This window comes from Sinohyriopsis cumingii, chromosome 11, assembly GCF_028554795.1.
Source record: "Sinohyriopsis cumingii isolate HCF-2022 chromosome 11, ASM2855479v2, whole genome shotgun sequence".
Classification (NCBI taxonomy): domain Eukaryota; kingdom Metazoa; phylum Mollusca; class Bivalvia; order Unionida; family Unionidae; genus Sinohyriopsis; species Sinohyriopsis cumingii.
The window spans coordinates 101,920,403-101,943,517 of NC_142971.1; the positions used below are offsets into that span (position 1 = coordinate 101,920,403).

The 23,115-nt window shown below is 35.7% G+C and overlaps 1 protein-coding gene across 7 annotated transcripts in view; it reads right to left on the minus strand.

The window, feature by feature from the left end:
* Positions 1–23,115, minus strand: part of LOC149789180 (protein kinase C delta type-like) — a 227,101-nt gene that overhangs the window by 14,421 nt on the left and 189,565 nt on the right. For all 7 annotated transcript variants that reach the window (XM_089975327.1, XM_089975321.1, XM_089975324.1 and 4 more), the window contains 4 exons: positions 18,554–18,645; positions 13,068–13,130; positions 10,387–10,525; positions 9,660–9,848 (listed from right to left, as the gene is read on the minus strand). In XM_089975327.1, coding sequence (XP_089831453.1) covers positions 9,660–9,848; positions 10,387–10,525; positions 13,068–13,130; positions 18,554–18,645 — 483 coding nt within the window. The remainder of the gene's footprint in view (positions 1–9,659; positions 9,849–10,386; positions 10,526–13,067; positions 13,131–18,553; positions 18,646–23,115) is intronic.

Genomic DNA, 23,115 nt, shown 5'->3' on the forward strand with positions numbered 1-23,115 from the left:
TAATAAATATAGATTTTCACTAATTTCATTACATAATAAACTCCAACAATTTGTAAAGTTCAATGCAATGCATGTACAAGTTAAAGTTGTAACTTTTCTTCATATAGACCAGGGATTTTATTATTTTTTTCATATTGTTTTGGGTTTTTATCAATTTTTGTTGTGTCAGAGATAAATATGAAGCTGTTGTTTTAACTTGCATTACAGACAGGATGGTTTTAAGCAAATATTGGTGAAAGATTGACCTTGAAGTACTTTACTTAGAGTAACAGACAAGCTATATTAAATACTTTAATGGTGTTTGAAGTTTGGTCCTTCACTCTTTTTCCTCAGGAATGAGTTACCATACCAGAGACAATTTAGCTGGTTCATTAGATGTTACAGATGAGTTACCATACTAGAGACATTTTGGCTAGACCATAAGAAATTACAGATGAGTTACCTTACCAGAGACAATTTAGCTGGTTGATAAGATGTTACAGTCAAGTTACCATACCAGAAACATTCTGACTGGTCCATAAGATGTTACAGCCAAGTTACCTTATTGGAGGGGGCCCTGAGTGGCCGAGTGGTCTAAAGCGCTCTCCGTTACGGATCATTGCCATCTCACCTCTATCTGCGTGGGTTCAAGTCTCTGATTGAGCCAATGTGGGTATGTGAGTAAGCTTGCCAGTAGCTTCTCGTGGGTCGGTGGTTCTTTCTGGGGTTTTCCCAGGTTCTTCCTCCACCATTAATACTGGCCGCCATGAATAGCCTATCGTGTGCTGAAAAATGGCGTTAAACCCTACAGCAACAACAACAACAACAACAACAACAACAACCTTATTGGAGACAATTTGGCTGGTCCATAAGATGTTACAGATGAGTTACCTTACCAGAGACAATCTGGCTGGTCCATAAGATGTTACAGAAGAGTTATTACCTTACCAGAGACAATTTAGCTGGTCCATAAGATGTTATAGATGAGTTACCTTACCATAGATATTTTGGCTAGTCCATAAGAAATAACAGGAGAGTTACTGCACCAGAGATGATTTAGCTGGTCCATAAGATGTTACAGTTTTGTTACCATACCAGAGACAATTTGGCTGGTCCATAAAATGTTACAGTCAAGTTACCATACCAGAAACTTTTATGCTGGTCCATAAGATGTTATAGACGAATCACCTAACCAAAGACAATTTAGCTGGTCCATAAGATGTTACAGTCAAGTTACCATGCCAGACACAATCTGGCTGGTCCATAAGATGTTACAGACGAGTTACCTTACCAGAGACATATTAGCTAGTCCATAAGATGTTACAGTCAAGTTACCATACCAGAGACAATAGCTGGTCCATAAGCTGTTAGAGGTGAGTTGCCATACTAGAGACAATTTAACTGGTCCATACAATGCTAGAGGTGAGTTACCATACCAGAGACAATTTAGCTGGTCTACAAGATGTTACAGATGAGTTACCCTACCAGAGACAATTTAGCTGGTCCATAAGCTGTTAGAGGTGAGTTGCCATACCAGAGACAATTTAGCTGGTCCATAAGATGTTACAGGTGAGTTGCCTTAACAGAGAAAATTTGGCTGGTCCACACCATGTTAGAGGTGAGTTCCCATACCAGAAACATTTGGATGGTCCATAAGATGTTACAGTCAAGCTACCATACCAGAAACATTTTGGATGGTCCATAAGATGTTACATGTGAGTTGCCATACCAGAGACAATTTAGCTGGTCCATAAGATGTTTGAGGTGAGTTGCCTCAATAGAGACAATTTAGCTGGTCCACAAGATGTTATAAGTGAGTTACCATACCAAAAGGGGCCCCAAGTGGCTGAGTGGTCTAAAGTGCTCTCCATCACAGATCACTGCCATCTCACCTCTGTCTGGGTGGGTTTGAGTCTCGGACTTGGCCAATGTGGATACATGAGAAAGGTTGCTGGTAGCTTCTCGTGGGTCGGTGGTTCTTTCTGGGGTTTTCCCAGGTTCTTCTTCCACCATTAATACTGGCCACCATGTATATCCATTCCTGTGCTGAAAAATGGCATTAAAACCCTATAACAACAACAACCATACCAGAAACATTTTGGATGGTCCATAAGATGTTATAGGTGAGTTGCCATACCAGAGACAATTTAGCTGGTCCATAAGATGTACATGTGAGTTGCCATACCAGAGACAATTTAGCTGGTCCATAAGATGTTTGAGGTGAGTTGCCTTAACAGAGACAATTTAGCTGGTCCATATGATGTAAGGTGAGTTGCCATACCAGAGACAATTTAGCTGGTCCATAAGATGTTACAGGTGAGTTGCCATACCAGAGACAATTTAGCTGGTCCATAAGATGTACATGTGAGTTGCCATACCAGAGACAATTTAGCTGGTCCATAAGATGTTTGAGGTGAGTTGCCTTAACAGAGACAATTTAGCTGGTCCATATGATGTAAGGTGAGTTGCCATACCAGAGACAATTTAGCTGGTCCATAAGATGTTACAGGTGAGTTGCCATACCAGAGACAATTTAGCTGATCCATAAGATGTTGGAGGTGAGTTGCCATACCAGAGACATTTTGGCTGATAAGATGTTGCAGACAAGTTACCAAACCAGTGACAATTTAGCTGGTCCAAACATTGTTAAACAGTTACCATACCAGAGACAATTTAGCTGGTCCACAAGAAGTTACAGGTGAGTTGCCATACCAGAGACATTTTGGCTGATAAGATGTTGCAGACAAGTTACCAAACCAGTGACAATTTAGCTGGTCCAAACATTGTTAAACAGTTACCATACCAGAGACAATTTAGCTGGTCCATAAGATGTGACAGGTGAGTTGCCATACCAAAGAAAATTTAGCTGGCCCATAAGATGTTACAGGTGAGTTGCCATACCAAAGAAAATTTAGCTGGCCCATAAGATGTTACAGGTGAGTTGCCATAACAGAGACAATTTAGCTGGTCCATACAATGTTAGAGGTGAGTTACCATGCTAGGGACAATTTAGCTGGTCCACAAGACATTAAAGTCAAGTTACCACACCAGAGACAATTTAGCTGGTCCATAAGATGTTACAGGTTAAGAAGCGTCTTCCTTAAAAATGAAAGATCAGATCTGCTTCTTTTGAACAGTCATCACTGCTATCAATTTTAATCTAATTTTGGCATAAAAGTCTAGAGCTGGTTAACAGTACAGTAACATAATTTTTTATGATTTCTGCACAAGCCATAACAATACAGTGAAGTAAACAGAATGCATTCTGCAGAAAGCTAATTTTTATTTAATGTTTCTCTGAGAATATTTATTGTACCACAATAATGTTTTATACATAAACTCTGCTACATACTGAATGCAGTGAAAGAAAGATGAACAATTGTCTTTCCTGTCTATGTACCATTTAGACAAAGAGAAGAAACTCCTATCCATTACCTCCCAGTACCACCGTGAGGTGACTACCCATCAACTGGATATTTAACAGTTTAAGCTGAGTAATACATCAACAAGGTTTGGTTTTGTGGGTTTCATGCCATTTATTCAGCACACAACAGGCCATGCACGGTGGCCAGTACATTTCATGGAGGAAGAACTGAGAAAGAACCATGGAAGAACCACTGACCCACTGAAAGCCACTGGCAAACTTTTTTATAGACCACATTTGCCAATCTACAACAAGAACATCAAATGGACAGAAGTGAGATGTAGTGATCTGTAAATGCAAGTACCTCAGATTACTCGACCGCCCAGGGCCTAATACATCAACAAGGATATTATATTTGTGGGTAGGTGTGGGTGGGTTTAAAAGTGATGAGATCAAGTTAAATATTCATGGAAAAACAAAATTTTACTAAAATATTAACAAAAAATTTACTTTCTCCATTGAGCACATTTCCTGATTACATTAACATTAGAATGGGTGATAGGAGGATAAATGTTTGAGCATCCAACTTCTGCCATTGGTACCATCTGAAGGAAGAATAGATGGATTCATTATAAAAAAGATAAACCAAACTTATAGCATGACAGCACAATCTATAGTCACATAACTTTTTATGACACTATGTGGACAAGATGAAAAGAACAACTTTTCTGCACAAAGAACAAATCCAGGCAAATCCAGCAAAAGTGCTAAAACCCACATGCATGAGGATGTTGTACTGACATCAATTTTTGCCTGTGGTCATGATGCCACAGCCAATGGATACACCAGATTCAATTCACATCTCTGTAAGGCTAGATCACTGAGATAAAAACTAGAGAAGGCTGACTGTGTATGCCAGACAATAGTTTATAAAGTCTTGCATCAAAATGTTATATCCAAATGCCAGACTTGCTGAGATTGCTCATATCTTATGAGCTGAAATTCACCTGATTTCTCAAGATCTCGAAGTACACTGTGCATATTATCCCTTTCAGCTGTGATGACATGGCTTGAGGGATTATATCTTCTTATCATCGATCCCAGGATGAAAAAGATGTTGGGACCTATAACAATATTCCATGTGCTTCAAGTAGTGGCAGAATGGACCAGGTCTTGCATTGCCACCTCAATAGATATATCAATGAAGGAAAAGGTATAGATATAAAAAAAATTGAAGGAGAAGGTATAGATATATCAATGAAGGAGAAGGTATAGATATAACAATGAAGGAGAAGGTATAGATATAACAATGAAGGAGACGGTATAGATATAACAATGAAGGAGAAGGTATAGTTATAACAATGAAGGAGAGGTGCAGCTGACAACTCTTTGACAGCCAGCTGATGGCAACCATTTCTCCGCTACACAGCAAGGCTGAAGACATTATGACCATGGAAACATCCGATCTGAAGTGGAGATAGTTGGGGAGTACTCAAAGAGCATACAAAAACTCACCCTGCATGCAAAAAGCTAGAGATGTCAGAAAACATGTTTTATAGAACAGAAGCTTCAGTGAGATTGTAGCTACAGACACAAACTGATCTGAACTGAGCTACATCAAAACCTATGAAAAATTCCAATAAAAAAACAGGGTGAGGCATTTTGGCCTGTTAAGCCAAATTTAGATAGCAGGTCTGATAGTACATGATAGGCAGCCATCATAACTGGTGGAGGAAGAACCAGAGAATAACAAGGGAAGAACCATTCATGGGAAGCTACTGGCAAGAATTTTCACATACCATACTGTCTGAACTTTGAGATTCAAGCCTACATGAGCAAAGGTGTGATGACAGTGATCTGTAAACACAAGTGCCTTGGCCCATTCAGACATTCAGGGACCCAAAAGCCAAAAAAATAGCTGCCCAGTTGCAGGATCGATGTACTCAAAGGGACAATGCTACTGGTCTTGCACCAGTTTCTGAAAATCTACTACATTCATTCTTATGTTTTTACAGTGGAGAGCCTTCTAGTTCATGAGATATTCCTTACAAATTTGTTTCGATATTCCTGACAAGCCAAACATAAAGGAAAAGCCTTTCCAGGCAGGAGTGAAACACCTGCATCCATGGCTGTTTGCAGACTGGGCCTTATTGGGATATTCCTGGGGATGTTGATCACTATACAGATCTGATCATTCTCTCTGGACCTGCACCACCTGAAAAGGGACAAACATAATCACTCATTTTCTGAATTTTCTGCATTATCCTTGGTACCAGAATGATGATGAAAGAGGGTAGTCATATCTCCCAAACTCATTACAACTAACTGAAAGTCCTTCCACAGTCCAGGCTTTTGAGCTGGGGACAGAAGAAAAAGCGTGGACAGTGTCTGATTCCACATCATCAAAATGTCTATTTTTGGATAACACAAAAGTGCAATAATTCACTAAATGCCAGAACACTAAACCTGGCAGGAATATGATCTGGATCATGATATTCTGCTGGAAGCACAAGCAGAGATAGTCCTAAACTAGAACATATACATGATCAGAACCTACAGAGCTACAGAGCTGATCCTTCCAGAAATGAAATGCACTGAAAATAGCCACTATTTCCAAAAAGCTGATGTGAAGATGTAACTCCTCTAGCTCTCACTTGGCAGTCACACTGGTGAAGCAAATCATCAGGTGGCTCCCCATCCATGTCAGCCAGCATCTGTGCAAATCAGGACTTCTGCTTGGTGTTTTTCCTGGAATTCCTGCTGTGAGCCATTCTTTGTTCACTGATGCAGGAACAGTACTATTTTAGTCAATAACCTAACTTGCTGATGTTCTTTATGAATGACCATGGACGGATGTTGAGATGGAATGCGAGTGCACACAAATCTTGTTGCTTGGAAGCAAAAGCAATAGAATTTGCATGGCAATATTTGGACACAGACTTGGAAATACAAAATTAAGTCTAATGATAGCAAATGTGTTTATCTTTATGAAAAGCCTGAATGACTGCAATTTACATTCTAAACCTTGGAGACAGCTGATGAATATGACTGGTCTATGGCTTTGGGCACTAGATAAAACACAGAATAAAATCCTGGAGAGTCCAGCTTGTGAACTCTCTCCATCTACTTGTCGAGTAATGAACAGATCACTTTCTGCAAAATCAGATGACATATCTGTCATGGAAGGAACACCATAAAGGAGGGAGCTGATAAACTAAATCGTAAGTCCCTCCAAAGCAACTTAGATGACCTGTTTGTTTTGATGAAAAAGGTTCGAGTCTGGTGCCTATGAGCAGGTTGTTGCCAGGCAGCTGGGTTGGCAAGTCAGCAACAACAGTTGGGAGGTTTGGGGAAGGAGAAACCTTGCTTCTTATCTCCTCCAGAATTCAGACCTTCCAACATTGGAAAAAATCAGAATGAGGAAAATCACCATTAAAAATCAGAAGTCAGGGTAAAATATCAGGAAATACAAGAGTAAGGTGTATATATCATGATAAAGATGTCTACTTTTGTCATTTCAGTCCAATGTATGTTGCAGATTTGCATTTCTGCAAAAGTTCATCATTTATTTGTCCTTGGGTGCCAAATTTGCTTACAAGAATAACTTCCAGGGTTGATGCTGACAGGCTGGCTCTTTGGCTAGTTCTGTTTTTTTCTGACCATTGAGAATGCTCTCACAGCATTGTTGTTGCTATGCAGTTGTTGTTGTTGTTGTTGTTGTTGTTGTTGTAAGGTTTAATGCCATTTTGCAGCACACGATAGGCTATACATGGTGGCCAGTATTAATGGTGGAGGAAGAACCCGGAAAACCCGCGGAAAGAACCACTGACCCACGAGAAGCTACTGGCATGCTTTCTCACATACCCACATTAGCCGAATCCGAAGACTCGAACCCATGCAGACAGAGGTGAGATGGCAGTAATCCGTAATGGAGAGCGCTTTAGACCACTCGGCCACTCGGGGCCTTGGTATGCAGTATTGAAAGTATTGATAGCATTACTTTCCCAAGGGTTGGCAACAACAGTTGGCCAGATCCATCATTTTCTTCCTGAGAGCAACCCACTGATGATCTGATCTTTCCATTCAATTCTGCATTTAAATTGTAGATTTGGTAAAGCTGAAACTCTATGCAGATCATCAGTGTTGATTCCTTCCATTCGGCTGGAAAAAAAGGCCAGGTTCTTAAATGATACTACAGATTGTTTAGACACATCTGCAATGCTTGCACTGTGTTTATTAACGTCATCTAGACCACCACATCATATTGAGAGATGCTGTGAGCAACACTGGCAGAATGCATGTCATGATAGGCCCCGCGAGTCAATAGATGAATCAGAGCAAACTGATTCTCCCAATCACTCCTATATTTTTGATCCCATTTCTTTTTCTTGGCTGGTGAAAAGTCATCAGTTACTTCCTTTTCTTTTTTCGCTTCTTGTTGAGAAACTTATCCATTATGAAGCTGTGACTTGCTGATAAAGGTCGGATAATGAGAATCACACAGTGAGACAATCTCTTTGTATTGGCGGATGAAAATCGGAAATCAAGCCGGATATGGTAAAGTACTAAGAAACAAACCAGACACAGAAAAACCAGATATAGAAACATGGAAACGGAAAATGATGTTTTTGTAAACAAAAATAGATTTTTTTCTCGAGTTGAAAAATCTGGATTTTATCTTAAAAATCAGGGAATCTAGAGATAGGTCCAAAAATTGGTATTCTCCTGATTTTTTTCAGTAGGGTTGGCAGGACTGAGAATTAAGGGGTCTATTGCTGCCTGAAATTACACTAATTGTTGCTCCAATCTTTGCGTCTCTCAATTCAACTGCATCTGGGAAGATGTATGACTGGCATCTCTGAAAATCCTTGTTCATCCATTTTGACTTGTCCAGATGTAACAGTCTCAACAAGCACCATTTGGGATGGGGAGGGGGACCCTGTCATGGCATCCTCACTTAACTGGCACTGGCAACTGAAGACATCAGGTGATTCTGTCTACAAGACTTAACACACCACTCTTGGGACTTCAAGTTTTTATAAAAAAATCCCTTCCAACCACACTGCACATACACTGCAGGTCAAAGTCAAAGAACACCTTATGAAAAAGAGACATCTATCATGATGTCCTCATTGGGTTTAAATTTCTTGCACTTGCTAATCTTTTCATTACTGCTTAACTAAAATAACAAGAATGTCAAAAGTACTGGAAAATAACAAGCTGAATTTGTTCACACATAACATGAATTCATTACTTAATAAACAATCAAGTCTGTGTGCACAAATAAACAATCAACAAATTGAACCAACAATAGTGTGTTGGAGCACAGAGCCAAAATAACTAACTATACAACTGTGAACAAATTCCCTCAAATACTTAACAAAAATCAATACAAATAATTGGAACATGTAGCAAATATATTATCAGTATAATGTTGACCATACACAATGAAAACTTGAAATGGTAAAGACACAGTTGATGGGTAGCCACCTATCAGTGATAACGGGTAAAGATTTCTTCCCTTTGTCTAAGCCAAAAAGGAGTGGCTGGATTCAAAGGGTTGTAGAATTTATTTCCTTATGTTAATGCTATCAGGGAATATATTCAACAGAGAAATTAAATTTGTCAGTGAGTGCTTGCTTATGAAATACGTCCCACTCTAGTAGTAATAATATGGCAAAGCCCATTCTTATATGCTACGTAAATTCAACATGATACAACTGCATAGTTACCAATTTCATGAAGATATCTCAAATGGTAATGTGATAAAGCTCTTACAAGACAGTCATTATATGTATCAAATTTCCTGAAGATACCTCCATTGGTTAAAGAGATATGAAGTGTGAATACATTTTTTTCAAAGATGGAGAAGTAGCAATCTGATAGAGCTGCATCCTGAACACAAAAAACTAAATGCACCCTAAGTTTCATGAAAATATCTTCGACAGTTCAGGAGATAATGGCTGGAAAAGTGTATGGATAAATGAATATGAATAAAATGCCAAACCGACCGACTCGCTTATTTTCAATACAGAATACAATATCTCCTCATGATAGAAAAGCATAACAAGTTTCAAGAGGACATCTCAAAGGACTCAAGAGATATTAACTAAGCAAAAGTGTAATAGCTGGATGGTTAAGCTGTCTCTGGCATACCCCTTCATTTGTGGAGAACTCTATATGTGAAAGGAAAAACACCACCTGTAGAATAGTCTGAATTTGTACTATATGGCAATATCTGATTGTAAAGCAACCCATTTTAAAGATACCACATCTCCCTGCAGTTGTTCTTTATAAACCAATTTATTGTACATACCAGACTAAGTATAGAGCCAGCTTCTTTTGGCAGCCAGCGGGGATAGTGGGGAGTATCATTCAGGATGGAATGAAACAAGTCATCTTCATCATCTCCATGGAATGGAGATTGGCCAATCAACATCTCATACAACAGGACACCAAAAGACCACCAGTCTACAGAACTGTTGTATTTGTGTCCCTTAAGAATCTATAATAAAATTAAATGTTTATTAACTAATGTGCATCAAAAACAAACTACACTGAAAAATAAATCAAAACTTGCCAATTACTGTACAAACACAGACTTAAAACAATATAAATTGACAAGACTCTAAATAAAACTAAAGTCATTTACAAATATTACGAGAAGAAATTACCACAAAAAGTGCAACTGTGACTCACTGTTTTTACAATTTAGTATCAATTTTGCATTTTCTCAGTATGCAGTTGCTGAAAATGATTCTAGAGTTACCCTTATTGATATACCCCCATTTATGTTACCCTTTTAGAAAACAGATGTGATAAAATGTATATTTCATATGAAAAAAATGTTTCAGCAAAATTACAAGAGAGTATTAAATATTAAACACAGGCTGCAGATGCACTAGGAATATAAAATGTACCTTTCAGGATTTCAGAATTAGTAATTTAAATGGAAAGAAGAGAAAAAACTAGCTCTGTAAATATTTTGTGAAACAAATGGTTATGAAAGCTTTCAAAACAGGCAAGCCTCTGGTGAAAAACACCTCTGGAGCTATGTAATCTGGAGTCCCACAAAAGGTTGTGGCTCTGTTTTCTGCAAAAACCTTCTCTCTGCACATCCCAAAGTCAGCAATTTTAACATGGCCATCTCGATCCAGTAATACATTATCTAGCTTCAAATCTCTGTAACAAGATCATATATTGATATGTATAAACATCAGCATGTAACAAACTTTCTATATTTTGCAAATTCATATATATGCCCTACCTACATAATTAACTTAATCAAACTTACTACATCATTCAACTGTCAGCTCCACTCTATTTATATGGGGAAGCTCTATAATAATAATAATAATAATAATAATAATAATAATAATAATATATAAATCATTATGTTATGTATATTTAACTTAATTTATATTTGATTTAATTTAATTGACTGCTTGTAAGTGTTGATTTTTAAAAAAATGTATTTACTTGTGAAAGTAATTTAATTGTATTTACTGGAAATTGATATTTTCCAGAAATTAGTTTGACCTGACTGTTTTGTCGCAAACACCAAACTTTGTATCTAAAAGCTGACCAAGTTCCCAACCTTGATCGAGAATCAAGTAAACAACTTTTTTTAAATTCATTCTTCATGTGTGATTGATATTAGTGAAATCGAGGCTGACTGGAATACATGACCATAGACATGTGAATAGCTTCTACCCTGTTCTGGAAAGTGATCATGTGACCCTCATATGGGTATCTATTTTACGTCTTAGACTGTATAACCTTTGTCTATAGAGAAATTAGTCAGTTTTAGATTTTTACCTTGGACACTGAAAGGTGTTTCATTGTGACTGTGAGGGGGCAAATTTCTGTCAATCTACGAAAAGCACATTAGTTTGGGCCAGAGAACAATTAATTAGATTTATGGAGACACGTGCTTGTTAAATCGCTATACTGCAATGATTTCTAATGTCTGATCAGTGGAGGTGGTGATTCTTAATTAAGCTTTCATTTATCTAGCAGCCAGACATACTGTTAGTGTCAGAGCTAACTTCAATTTCATATTGGAACTGTCAAGAGTTGAAAAGTTCCAGAAACAGTTATTCGAAAACCAAGGGCAAGCTGACTGCAATTTTTGCGCCTAGTTATAAAAGACGGTAAATATATTTCATCCTGACTAGTTACACTAAACAGGGGCATGTTTCCCACACAAAATTTTCTAGCTGTAAATATTCCACCCATCGAAAAATCAAATTAGTCTAAGCTTTGCTGCAAGAGTAAAGGTACAGGGGACTCTGAGAATGAATTTGGAAGAAATTCTCTCATAAAACATTTGTCCAAGGGACCGGATGTCTGGAAGGTTGACGGACACAATTTTGGCAGTAGAAGCGAGAAACGCTTGAAAGCACAAAGGTATTTGCGCCAATTTTCACGTAATTTGTTGATACCAATATTATGACTTGCTTGAATTTAATTGCTTATATGTGCATGAATTTATTTGTTTAAATTCATAGATATTTCCTGATATGAGTATAACCGTGCCGAGTTTGTATATATATATATATATATATATATATATATATATATATATATATATATATATATATATATATGAATTCGTACAATAATCTTTATATAAGGTTGTCAAATTGTTTGAATTTGTCATCTTGTTTATATAGGAATTAGGTTCTAAGAATTTCATGCATTACTTTAGTTAATATGAGTTACGAGAATCCGTGTGAATTCACTGATCTTAGGTGATTTCACGTATGATAAAGACTTGAGTACATATTGACTGAAATTAAAGTTGTTAAGCTATGAAGTGATATTATTGCTATGATGTCTGCAGTGAGGCAGATTATAGTGATGTCTAGCACTGGGGCATCACACTGCAGACATCCCACCCAGTCATATTATCCTGACACCAGGCTGACCAGTTCTTACACTAACCTCTTAATGCTGAGCGCCAAGTGAGACAGCTGCTAGTACCATTTTTATAAGTCTTTGGTATGACTTGGCCATGGTTCGAAACCACAACCTCCTGCATTCACAGATGGTTGAACAATGACCAGTAGACCTAAATATTATTCTGAAAAAAATCAAACAAATGGACAATTTTCATACAAAATATCTGTTCAGCTGCTTCTTATTTTCAGAAAATTCAACCCATTTATTTCAAAAAGGGGTGGGGGATTTTGGCCCAAAATGTTAAGTTCCAGAATTATAGACCTTGATGCTGAGTTGGAGTACAGAACTAAACTTTTGACCATTCTGAATATTTATATTATTATACATAGTTATAACATCTGACACTCTATCAAACATGATATTACTAAATAAATTATGGATTCCATTAAAAAATTTGTCTATTCATGTTGAGAGTAGTACTTTTTTTCCATTACATTAATAACATGTATTATCAGAACATCAGTAATTTAAAAATATTACATGTATTTGATAAAAAGTTACTTTTGACTCTACAAATACTGGAAGTAAATCAATGATTTAATCTGAGATGAAATTGTAATTTTGATTTCTGAAAACAAACCTAAATCTTGCAAAAATTAACTGGGATCATTTACCTTGTGATAATTTTGTACAATGTACTTATACATTAAGCACATTGAATAAGTAATAATAAAAAAGCAATAAAAGCAATATTTTTCTGATTTATCTTCAGAACCAAAAAAATGTACTTCTCTAAATGTTTACTATTGAAAGAATTTACCTGTAAATGATTCCCTTGGAATGAAGAAACTGAAGACCACATATAATTTCTGATGCATAAAATCTGCAAAGGAAAATGAAAACATGAGATTTTATTGTACTTATTGCAAAGTTGGTTCACATTTACAATATTTACAAGTTATTATTTTTTATAAGTCAGCATGTTAACATATCACTTTCTGTGAATCCAATTGGTGAAAATAAGCCCACCAAATCCTTGTGCAGTATTATTATTACTTATCAACTGCAACCTATGCAGTGACCATTGCCATCCCACTTACTGGAACAAATTTATGTTGCTATTTACTATAAACAACATGACTGTAACTTCTTCAGTCAATAACTGAGGAAACATTTGAATCGAATGAGTGACTATCATAGAAATACACTATAGAATTAAAAGGGTCAAAATATGGTCCATTTACACTATAAAAAATTCTTGTAAAGCCAAACTAAAACTAGAAAACAAGTAAACCTGCAAGATGTTTGTTTGGCTAGTTAATAAAAATAAATGCTGAGAGATTTTTAGATACTCAATTAATCTCACAAGCATTTCAATGCAGCTGTTCAAACCAAACTTCCATATCAAACAGCTTGATTCCAACTACTTACCGGTCTTTCCTCATGTCCATAACATTGTTAGATGCATTGCGTCAAACTTTTATAAATCCCAATTTGTTTTGAATTTCATTCATAAAGATATTTTGAAAGAGTATGTACTAAAATAAAAAACCACAATCGTGTTTTGTTCTCAGTCAGGGGATATTGCTAACGAATAGAGCTTGGCCTGACTGCCTCAAGGTATTCCTACAACAGATCAAACTTGTTCTTTCTGCCGAATCAAAACAAAACAAGTATGCACTTTTAAGCATGTACCACATGCAGCCAGTCTGATTTACATTGCAATTAACATACAGCATGGATCAGATGTAACACCCCTTGGACAAACCTGATCAAAATGTCAACATACTGGAATTAACAAACATCACAGACAAAAAGTTGTCAAACTGTAGGGCCAGGAAACAAAGTTTTACAATTCAATAACACTGCATACTTTCAAATGAAGTCATGCTTATATCATTCAGTCCATCTACAGCTAGATGATTACAATCCAGCTACAGTATTTCTTTTCCATTTCTCAGTAAAAAGTCTGGCAAAACCCCTTAGCTCCAATTATATCCCCAAACTATGAAAATACTGTTGCATCTACCAGTAAATTTAATACCACTGTCAATGGTCATCGAGGAACAGATTATTTTTTCAGGTGGATATGTCCATGGAGGAATATACATTCCTTTTGGTGGATATGTGCATGGAGGAATATAAACTCCTTTTGGTGGATATGTGCATGGAGGAATATACACTCCTTTTGGTGGATATGTGCATGGAGGAATATACGCTCCTTTTGGTGGATATGTTCATGGAATACACACATTTTAGGAAGCAATATCCATGGAGGATAGAACATTTCTGAGTGGAAATGTTAATGAATATACACAATTTTTTTGGAGGATATGTGCATGGAGGAATATACACATTTTGGCAGTGGAAATGTACATGGAGAATAAATATTCAAATGCTTTGGGTGTCAATTTACATGGAAGAATATGCGTACTTTATGGTGGAAATGTTCATGGCAGTCATATTGGGATACAAATACACCTCTCCCGCACTATAAGCAAGGCGCGAGTTACCGAGGGACCTCCAAAATTTGAAAAAATTGCTTTGACATCAAGAAAACCGGGGGGAGGGTGTGTGTGTGTGCGTTAGGGAACTGGGCTGTTTAATGACTGAATCCTCATTTTACAATCACGTCAATAATAATTTTTAATAATGTGCTTTTTCTAATGAAGTTGTTCATTATTCTGTTTAAATAAATTTTTGTTTCCTCAAAATATCCAACATATGAAAGATCGTTCCAAGTGGTTTGAACAACCATCAAGTGTGCGCGAAAAATCTGTGTATTTACGTCACTGCTTTTTGTTTTCTTGACAAGTCTGGTTCCCGTAGTGGTATTTAATAGTATCTTGCAAAATTGGTAGTCCACAATTTGGGAACTAGACTAACTGTTGATACACCACCAAACAAGATTCCTTTTTTTTCAAAAACACGCGACATTTATTTCACGACACGTCTACGTCGAAACTCAATTTTTTATTGTTCAATTAGTAGAATGTTAATGTCATGATTTCATTGGAAGTAATAATGAAATTTCTTATCATCCCTGAGGATATCTCTAAATGCCAGTTCAAGAATTCTCTGAAACTCGCTTGCCCACAATGGTCCGTATCTGTGAAATCAAGCTCTTTATTTTACGAAGTATTCATTTCGCTTTGCTGCCTTGTTATCTTTGATCATAGTTATGAAAGAGTCGGTTAATTTAAGGTAGTTTCTGTTACATACACAATAACGTTTATTACAGTGTTCGATTGATCAAACGAAGTGAGTTCACCTGACATACTACTGAGGCTGCTAGATTTTAAGTTAGTCTGATTTTTGTGCCTTTTAACAATTCTTTTATTCCATCTCCTTTTTTTAATTCAAAAGACATAATTAATGTGATAATATAAAGGAGGCTAGCTCTTAATTCAGTGCAACAATACAATAAATACTTTCGCAAGTCAGTTACCATAACATGGTCGGCACTTAATTAGGTTCTCAGAGAAATGCTCACAAACATAACTGTTATGGTAGATTGACGCATTTTATGTTTAATTACAAGAGGACACATTGCACTAATGACGATTACACTTATAAGGAACTAAAAGATGGAACTAGAACACAAATTTCAATTGATAAGAAAAATTATTTAATTTGTATTTATTTGTATTTATTTATTAAAGTACTGCCTCCACTCGGCGTAAGTGACATTTTCATTGATCGAAATTTCCTTACATATCATTAATTGCGGTGTACTAGGAATGTCGTTTGGACAGAAAATGTAAAAAATTGTATGAATTATTTTTAAATATAATATTTCATAGTGTTGATTAAAATTTCCAGGTCCTATCTACCGTTTTCAACGATAAAATGAGCGATACATCAGAGTTTCCGTTACCAATTTTGATCGTGATTTTCTTCATGTTCAACAAATAGGGATAAATTTTTGGGGTATTTTCGGGTTTAAAAAATGGGATCCACTCCTGACACCGCGTTATAAGCGGGTTTGCGAGTTATCAGGGCACGAGTTATTGAGGGAGTGGTGTACATGGTCCTAAAAGTCCTGTTACTGGTCTGGATGACTGAACTAATTACAACACCTGGAAAATTTTCCATGAGATGTTGGACATTAAAATGCTGTTTTCTTCCTCATTGGTCAATGAACATTAAAGAAAGTATCTTTCTTTATCATTATTTAGAGTAACTGCTATTTTGAAATGTAGACTTTTATCTTGGTATGGTTTGATGCTCTTTGGTACAGCAACTTAAGTAGGTTTTTTCAGAACCAAGGCAATTGGAGTAGAAGTGTCTTGCTCATGAATATGCGAAGGTAGCTGACCCAGGCTGGTCTAATGGAAGTATCAAACCTATACTCTTTAAAGTCATGAGCTCCCTAGTTTTTTAAGAGGATAAAATTAATTTTAATTACATAATGCTTACCTGATATTATTGCATTGTAGTATCTTTTCCAAGTGCTAGTGCCAAGTCCAATGTAATTATTCCCTCCTCCAATTATTAACTGGAGGTCTAGAACAAAACATGATCCCAGTCTGATACCCTAGCCCACTTCCTACAATTGGAATATGTCCTTCTTCTGACTCGGATCAGGACTGAACAAGCTTAAGAGCAGGAAGGGAGTGGGGAATTGAGCAATAATGTCAGGTAAGTAATATATAATTAAAATTATTTTTAAACACTCCCACCCCAAATGCTGTTGAACCTGACCTCTGATCTTTTGATGTTAAAATGTATTGGGTTCTTTCCTGCTCCATGTACATGCTGTTCACATGCTCTGAAAAATGTAGATGATGTAGAATTTGAGTTATTGTGCAGGAACTGTTGTTCTTCCTTCAGTCACAGTGACCTGGCCTTTCAACTTTTGACCCTGAAATCAATCGAGTTTTTCTTTACCCAAAGTGCAAGACATTTACAAAGTTTAGTAACTGTAGATGGTGGACAACTTAATTTACTAAAACCAAATTTGGAAACAAACAAATGTATGTACAGATGGATGGATGGACATCATATAATATGATCTGCCATACGGCAGTCATATACAAAGGGGTGAGGTTTGGACTGGTCTTCTTTCAATTGCTAAATCTGATTTGTAAAAACTAAGACAATTTCCACTCCTAGTCCTGTATTTGAGGTAACTGTTCAATTATTACTCTCCAACCATGTGATTTTCCTAATTAAAATTTCCACAAGTCATGATCTAATAGTTAAAGTCACAAATATGCAACCATGAAAAGTGTTACCCTTAAAACATCTCATATGAAAACCATACCTTTTAATATTTGATTAAAAAACATTTTTTATGACAATGTAGAATACAGCACACTGTCACTATAATGCCATCCATTATAACACAGTCCCTGTTTTAAGGTGAGCATGGTCATGAATCCCACTTCATTAAGTGGTTGTAAAATTATATATTGTTGTTCTTGTGGGTTTAATGCCATTTTTCAGCACATGATACATATACATATATATACATGGCAGCCAGTGTATCTATACATATATATACATGGCAGCCAGTGTATCTATACATATATATACATGGCAGCCAGTATGTCTAGTGGAGGAAGAACCTGAAAATATCCTGGAAGAATCACTGAACCCACAGGAAGCTACTGACAAGCTTTATAATATACCAACATTAACTAAGCCTGAGACATGACCTCACAATTACAGAAGTGAGATGTTAGTGATCTGTAAAGGCAAGTGTCTTAGTCCACGCAGCCATCGGTGACCCCAAAATTATATGTATGATGTACTTAATTATAAGGTTGCCTCACTATAAGGCAATATATTCCATAGCCCCCACTGACAGCATCATAATGAGAGAGTGCTGTATGATGTATCACAACATAAATATCAGACTTGAATGCATGAAACTGTAACAATAATTGACAGGTACCAGATGGGTACCTTATACTTTGTCAGATCCTACTGCAAACAAGATAGACACTGACCCATATGCACTGGCAGATCAGGGTCTATATTGTCTGCTTTAATGATTACTCCTACCAAACTGCATAGACCCAAATCTTCTACATTATTATGCAACAGCACATCTGGGTCTAAGTAGATTGCAGATGTTTCAGACTTGTATCACATATCTGTACGCAAGTCAGACCCAACGGCAAAACAGCACAGACACAGGTCTGCCACGTGTGCTGGCAGATCTGGTTCTATGAAGTTTGTCAACATTAAACACATACACCCTGAATTGTCAATGCATTATGGTAGTGCCACAGACAATTGAAGAGCATATGCATTTGGTAGCCATTTGCTGGATAGTTTTCTGTAATGACTGACACTTACTGAGCTCTCGGCACCTCAAATTTGCCTGATGCCTGTATATGGAACATCAAATCTCCTCCATTTAGATACTCCATCACAAAGTACAAATGACTCTGAAATAAACCATTCTGAAGTTATGGATGCAATTATGTCAGGATAGGAAGGCACAACAATGAAATGGCCACTAAGGTGACTATTTGTTGAGATACTTTGTGCAAATCAGAAAAGTTCAGCAAGCACAAATTTGTGTCACAGAAATTAAATTCAGGAAAATATTACTCTTGAGAATTTATATCATAGAATGATAATAATGATATTGCAGAATGGTAACAAATATTAGGAATTTACCGTTATTGGCATCAATTTACTTGTGCTAAAATAGTATGATTTATATACTGTGGAACTTCTTTTGGTGAAATATAGAACTGGTATCAACAACATTTTATTTGAAAAACATTTAAACTGATAATAAAAAGATAAAGTACTCAAATCCTGGTAACAGGTTTCATACTATATATATATACATATATTATTATCACATACATTAAAAATAATATGGCATTTAAAGTATTGGTATAAAGCAAATTGATATACCAATACTATTGGAATATCAAATTGTGATCCACCCATGGCGCAATAATATGAATATATAAACATTCTTTCAACTGCAGGCCTACAGATCAATGATGAATTTCTACTCATTCATTAAACATAAATGACATGAAAATAACGATAAAAAGTATTAATAGTCTGTTTTCTAAATGAAATTATAAAGGTACACAATTTCATCGGAATCCTTTCTTTTTTTCCATTCCTCTCTCCCCTCTTGTGCATAAGGGACAAAATAAGCAAAAATCATGAGTGAGAGAGAAAAACATACTGCGCTGGAAGAAAACATTAAAACTGAACTTGTAACAAGTAACCTAGAGTAATCTGATTTGTCATAATGGTATGTTTCTGCTTTCCTTGGGATCTATCTACAGTTTTCATAATATCAATGATACATAGTTGCAATAGCCTGTTGACACTATTATGTTAAACTTGTCGGTTATGAGGCAACATACTATAGTGCATTAAATGCTTTGTTGTTTTTCGTTCTTAAACCTATTATAATGTTCTAAAAATCGATTATTAATTATTAAATATAAAAATGTTGGCAAGCCTCGTTTTCTTTTAAGGAAAAATTTATACATCTCATGGAATATCATTGATACAGTGTACACACATATATATGTGTGTATATATATATATATATATATATATATATATACACACACACACACACACATATATATATGTGTGTGTGTGTATGTGTGTGTTTATATGCACACATAAACACACACACACTTGATGACAACTGCTTTATGCAATATACAATATATACACATTACTTTAATGACTGATACAGCTTTGGAAATTTCGTTGTCTATCATATTTTTTCTAATACTATGCTGATAACTACTGCAGTTGCCCCTAAGACCGCAAAATAATCCAAATTATTCAACAAACGTCCGTCCTATATATACAATGCTTCGAACTCACCATCAGTCCTGCTAATGGAAAGTGTCAAACAAGTTCCAGTGCTTATTTAATCTGTGTAAGATCAGCAAATAAAAGATAACAGAACAATATCATGGTTTATCAGCTTTCCAGACACTCATCTCTATTTCATGTTTATCTTAGTTTACATTATTATGGTTCACATTATCATTTCTCTGATACCATTGATTGTGTGTCTAAACTCTCTGGTAAGTAAACTTCCCATGTGGGATTTTTGTTTCACTTTTACCAAACAAGTAAATATAGTGTACAACAATAACTGTGATTGGTCTGATTCTTTAAACTTGCTATATTCCTTCAGCTAAAGTCAGCTGACAGAAACAATTGTTACATGCTCAACAGCAAGACATTGCCAATTTTGTCTCATGACCTTCAAAGGGTGTAAAACAACATTACAATTGTTGCAAGCCAAAGATTAAAGATACTATGGATGGAATGGGGATATATATATATATATATATATATATATATATATATATCCTTTAAAAACTCCTGAAAGTACGAGTTACAGAGGGACCTTTGAAAAATTAAGGGATGGACATGAATGGTGTTAAATATTCATTTAATAATCCTGTTGGGCAAAAGTGTCAATAGCTATTCCTAATAAAGTTCTACCCTTTTCTGTATAAAAATACCTTTATTTCAAGTATATCTGAATAACCATTTAAATCATTACTCCAAGTGGTTTTAACACAAATCACACTTGTACCAGCAAAAATATTGTCGTGACACTGCCTTTGCATGTGAATGTGGATATATTCTAGTGTTACTTTAGAGTCAGAATAAAATAAGATTCTTTTATTTCATTAGTAGTTATAGCAAAATTATTGTTCATCCTTGAGAAAAGGTCGAAGTGCCAATTTGGGAATTTTAAGCATATTATAAGCTTTGAAATACATTTCCCCAAAATGAATCCTATTTGTGAAACTTTGATTATCATGGCCTTAGTACACAGTGTACACTTGGTTCATTTGCTATTGTTGATCACATTTGTGAATGAGTATGATAAGCAACTGAATAATGACAGAAACCTTTATTGGGTTACATGTACTTAGTGTCAGTGTTTGATTAAACAAATGAAATAAATTGATTTAACACACAATTCGGACCTACAGTAGAATATGCATGCCTTTTAACTTTTTTTATTCTACCACCTTACTTGATTTGATACAAAAGACAAATTCAAATTCAACATAATATTCAACTTCTTATTAAAAGTTATGAATTTCATGATGTTGATTACAATTTCATAGGAATAACCGATGTTTTCCACCATAAAATGTGTGAAGATTTCATCTACTAATTGTAAGCATGATTTTATTCATGTTAAACAAAGAGTGGCCTATCTTGGGATAAATACATACATACATACACACACACACACAGAGTTGGTGGAAATAACTGTAATGGATGTCCATGTATTATTATTGTCAAATACTGTTAAGTTAAAATTACAAACAAGTTTCATTCAAATACATTTACATTTTCTTCAATTACTGATTTAAAAAGAAAGAAAGAGCTAATGGAAAAACGACAGAGGATCAACAAAAAATGGATAACTAGCATGTTTAATGGAAATCTGAAACAGTATCAAAGTAGTGAAACTCTGGCCTAGATTGCACTCAAATCCATAAAGATTACACTCAAATCCATACAGATTACACTCAAAATCCATACAGACTGCACTCAAATCCATAGAGATTACACTCAAATCCATACAGATAACACTAGTTTAATTGTTCTTCTGCTGCTTTGCTGATCAACCTATTTTGGTGCTTCATTAATAAACTATATGAGGAAATTCGAAGTAGGACCTGTTTGCTTCATCAGACAAGAATCCTTTCAACTGAAATACTTCCTTGTTTGAACAATAGTCAAGAACTGAACAAACATGTGAAGGTTAAGCAAAACGTTATGCCAAATTTAATTTTTCCATCCTAGAAACAGTTAAAGACAGTTCTAACAAGAATTGTTAAAATTATTGTGTCTATGATACCAATGATGCCAATCTAAAGAATTTTATATCTTACTATACTGTCTTGTTCCAGGTCTATGATCCCAGTGATGCCAATCAACAGAGTTTTACATCTTACTATACTTGTTCTAGGTCTATGATACAAGTAATGCCAAACTACGGCATTTTATATCTTACTATACTTGTTCCAGGTCTATGATCCCACTGATGCCAATCTACACCATTTTACATCTTACTATACTTGCTCCAGGTCTATGATACCAGTGATGCCAATCTACAGCATTTTACATCTTACTACACTTGTTCCAGGTCTATGATACCAGTGATGCCAATATACAGCATTTTACATCTTACTATACTTGTTCCAGGTCTATGATCCCACTGATGCCAATCTACAGCATTTTATATCTTACTATACTTGCTCCAGATCTATGATCCCAGTGATGCCAAACTACAGCATTTTATATCTTACTATACTTGTTCCAGGTCTATGATACCAGTGATGCCAAACTACAGCATTTTATATCTTACTATACTTGTTCCAGGTCTATGATCCCAGTGATGCCAATCTACAGCATTTTAAATCTTACTATACTTGTTCCAGGTCTATGATCCCAGTGATGCCAAACTACGGTATTTTACATCTTACTATACTTGTTCCAGGTCTATGATCCCAGTGATGTCAATCTACAGCATTTTACATCTTACTATACTTGCGCAAGGTCTATGATCCCAGTGATGCCAATGTTCAGCATTTTACACCCTACTATACTTATTTTCATGGATTTCATGACAGCCACAAATTAAAAAACACAATGTACAATTATCCTATGAAATAAACAGGACCTTAGAATCCATATGATTCATATTAGCAAATTAGGTACCAATAGAAATGCCAATATTCACTCGTCCCTCCATAAATACATATACACAAAATTAAATAAATAAAAAAAACTGCTTCAGCTCCTAAACCGATTATTTTATGTCGGCATCCTGCTATTAAACAAGAGACTGCATATTATCTGTCATCTAATTATCTTTCTGCTTT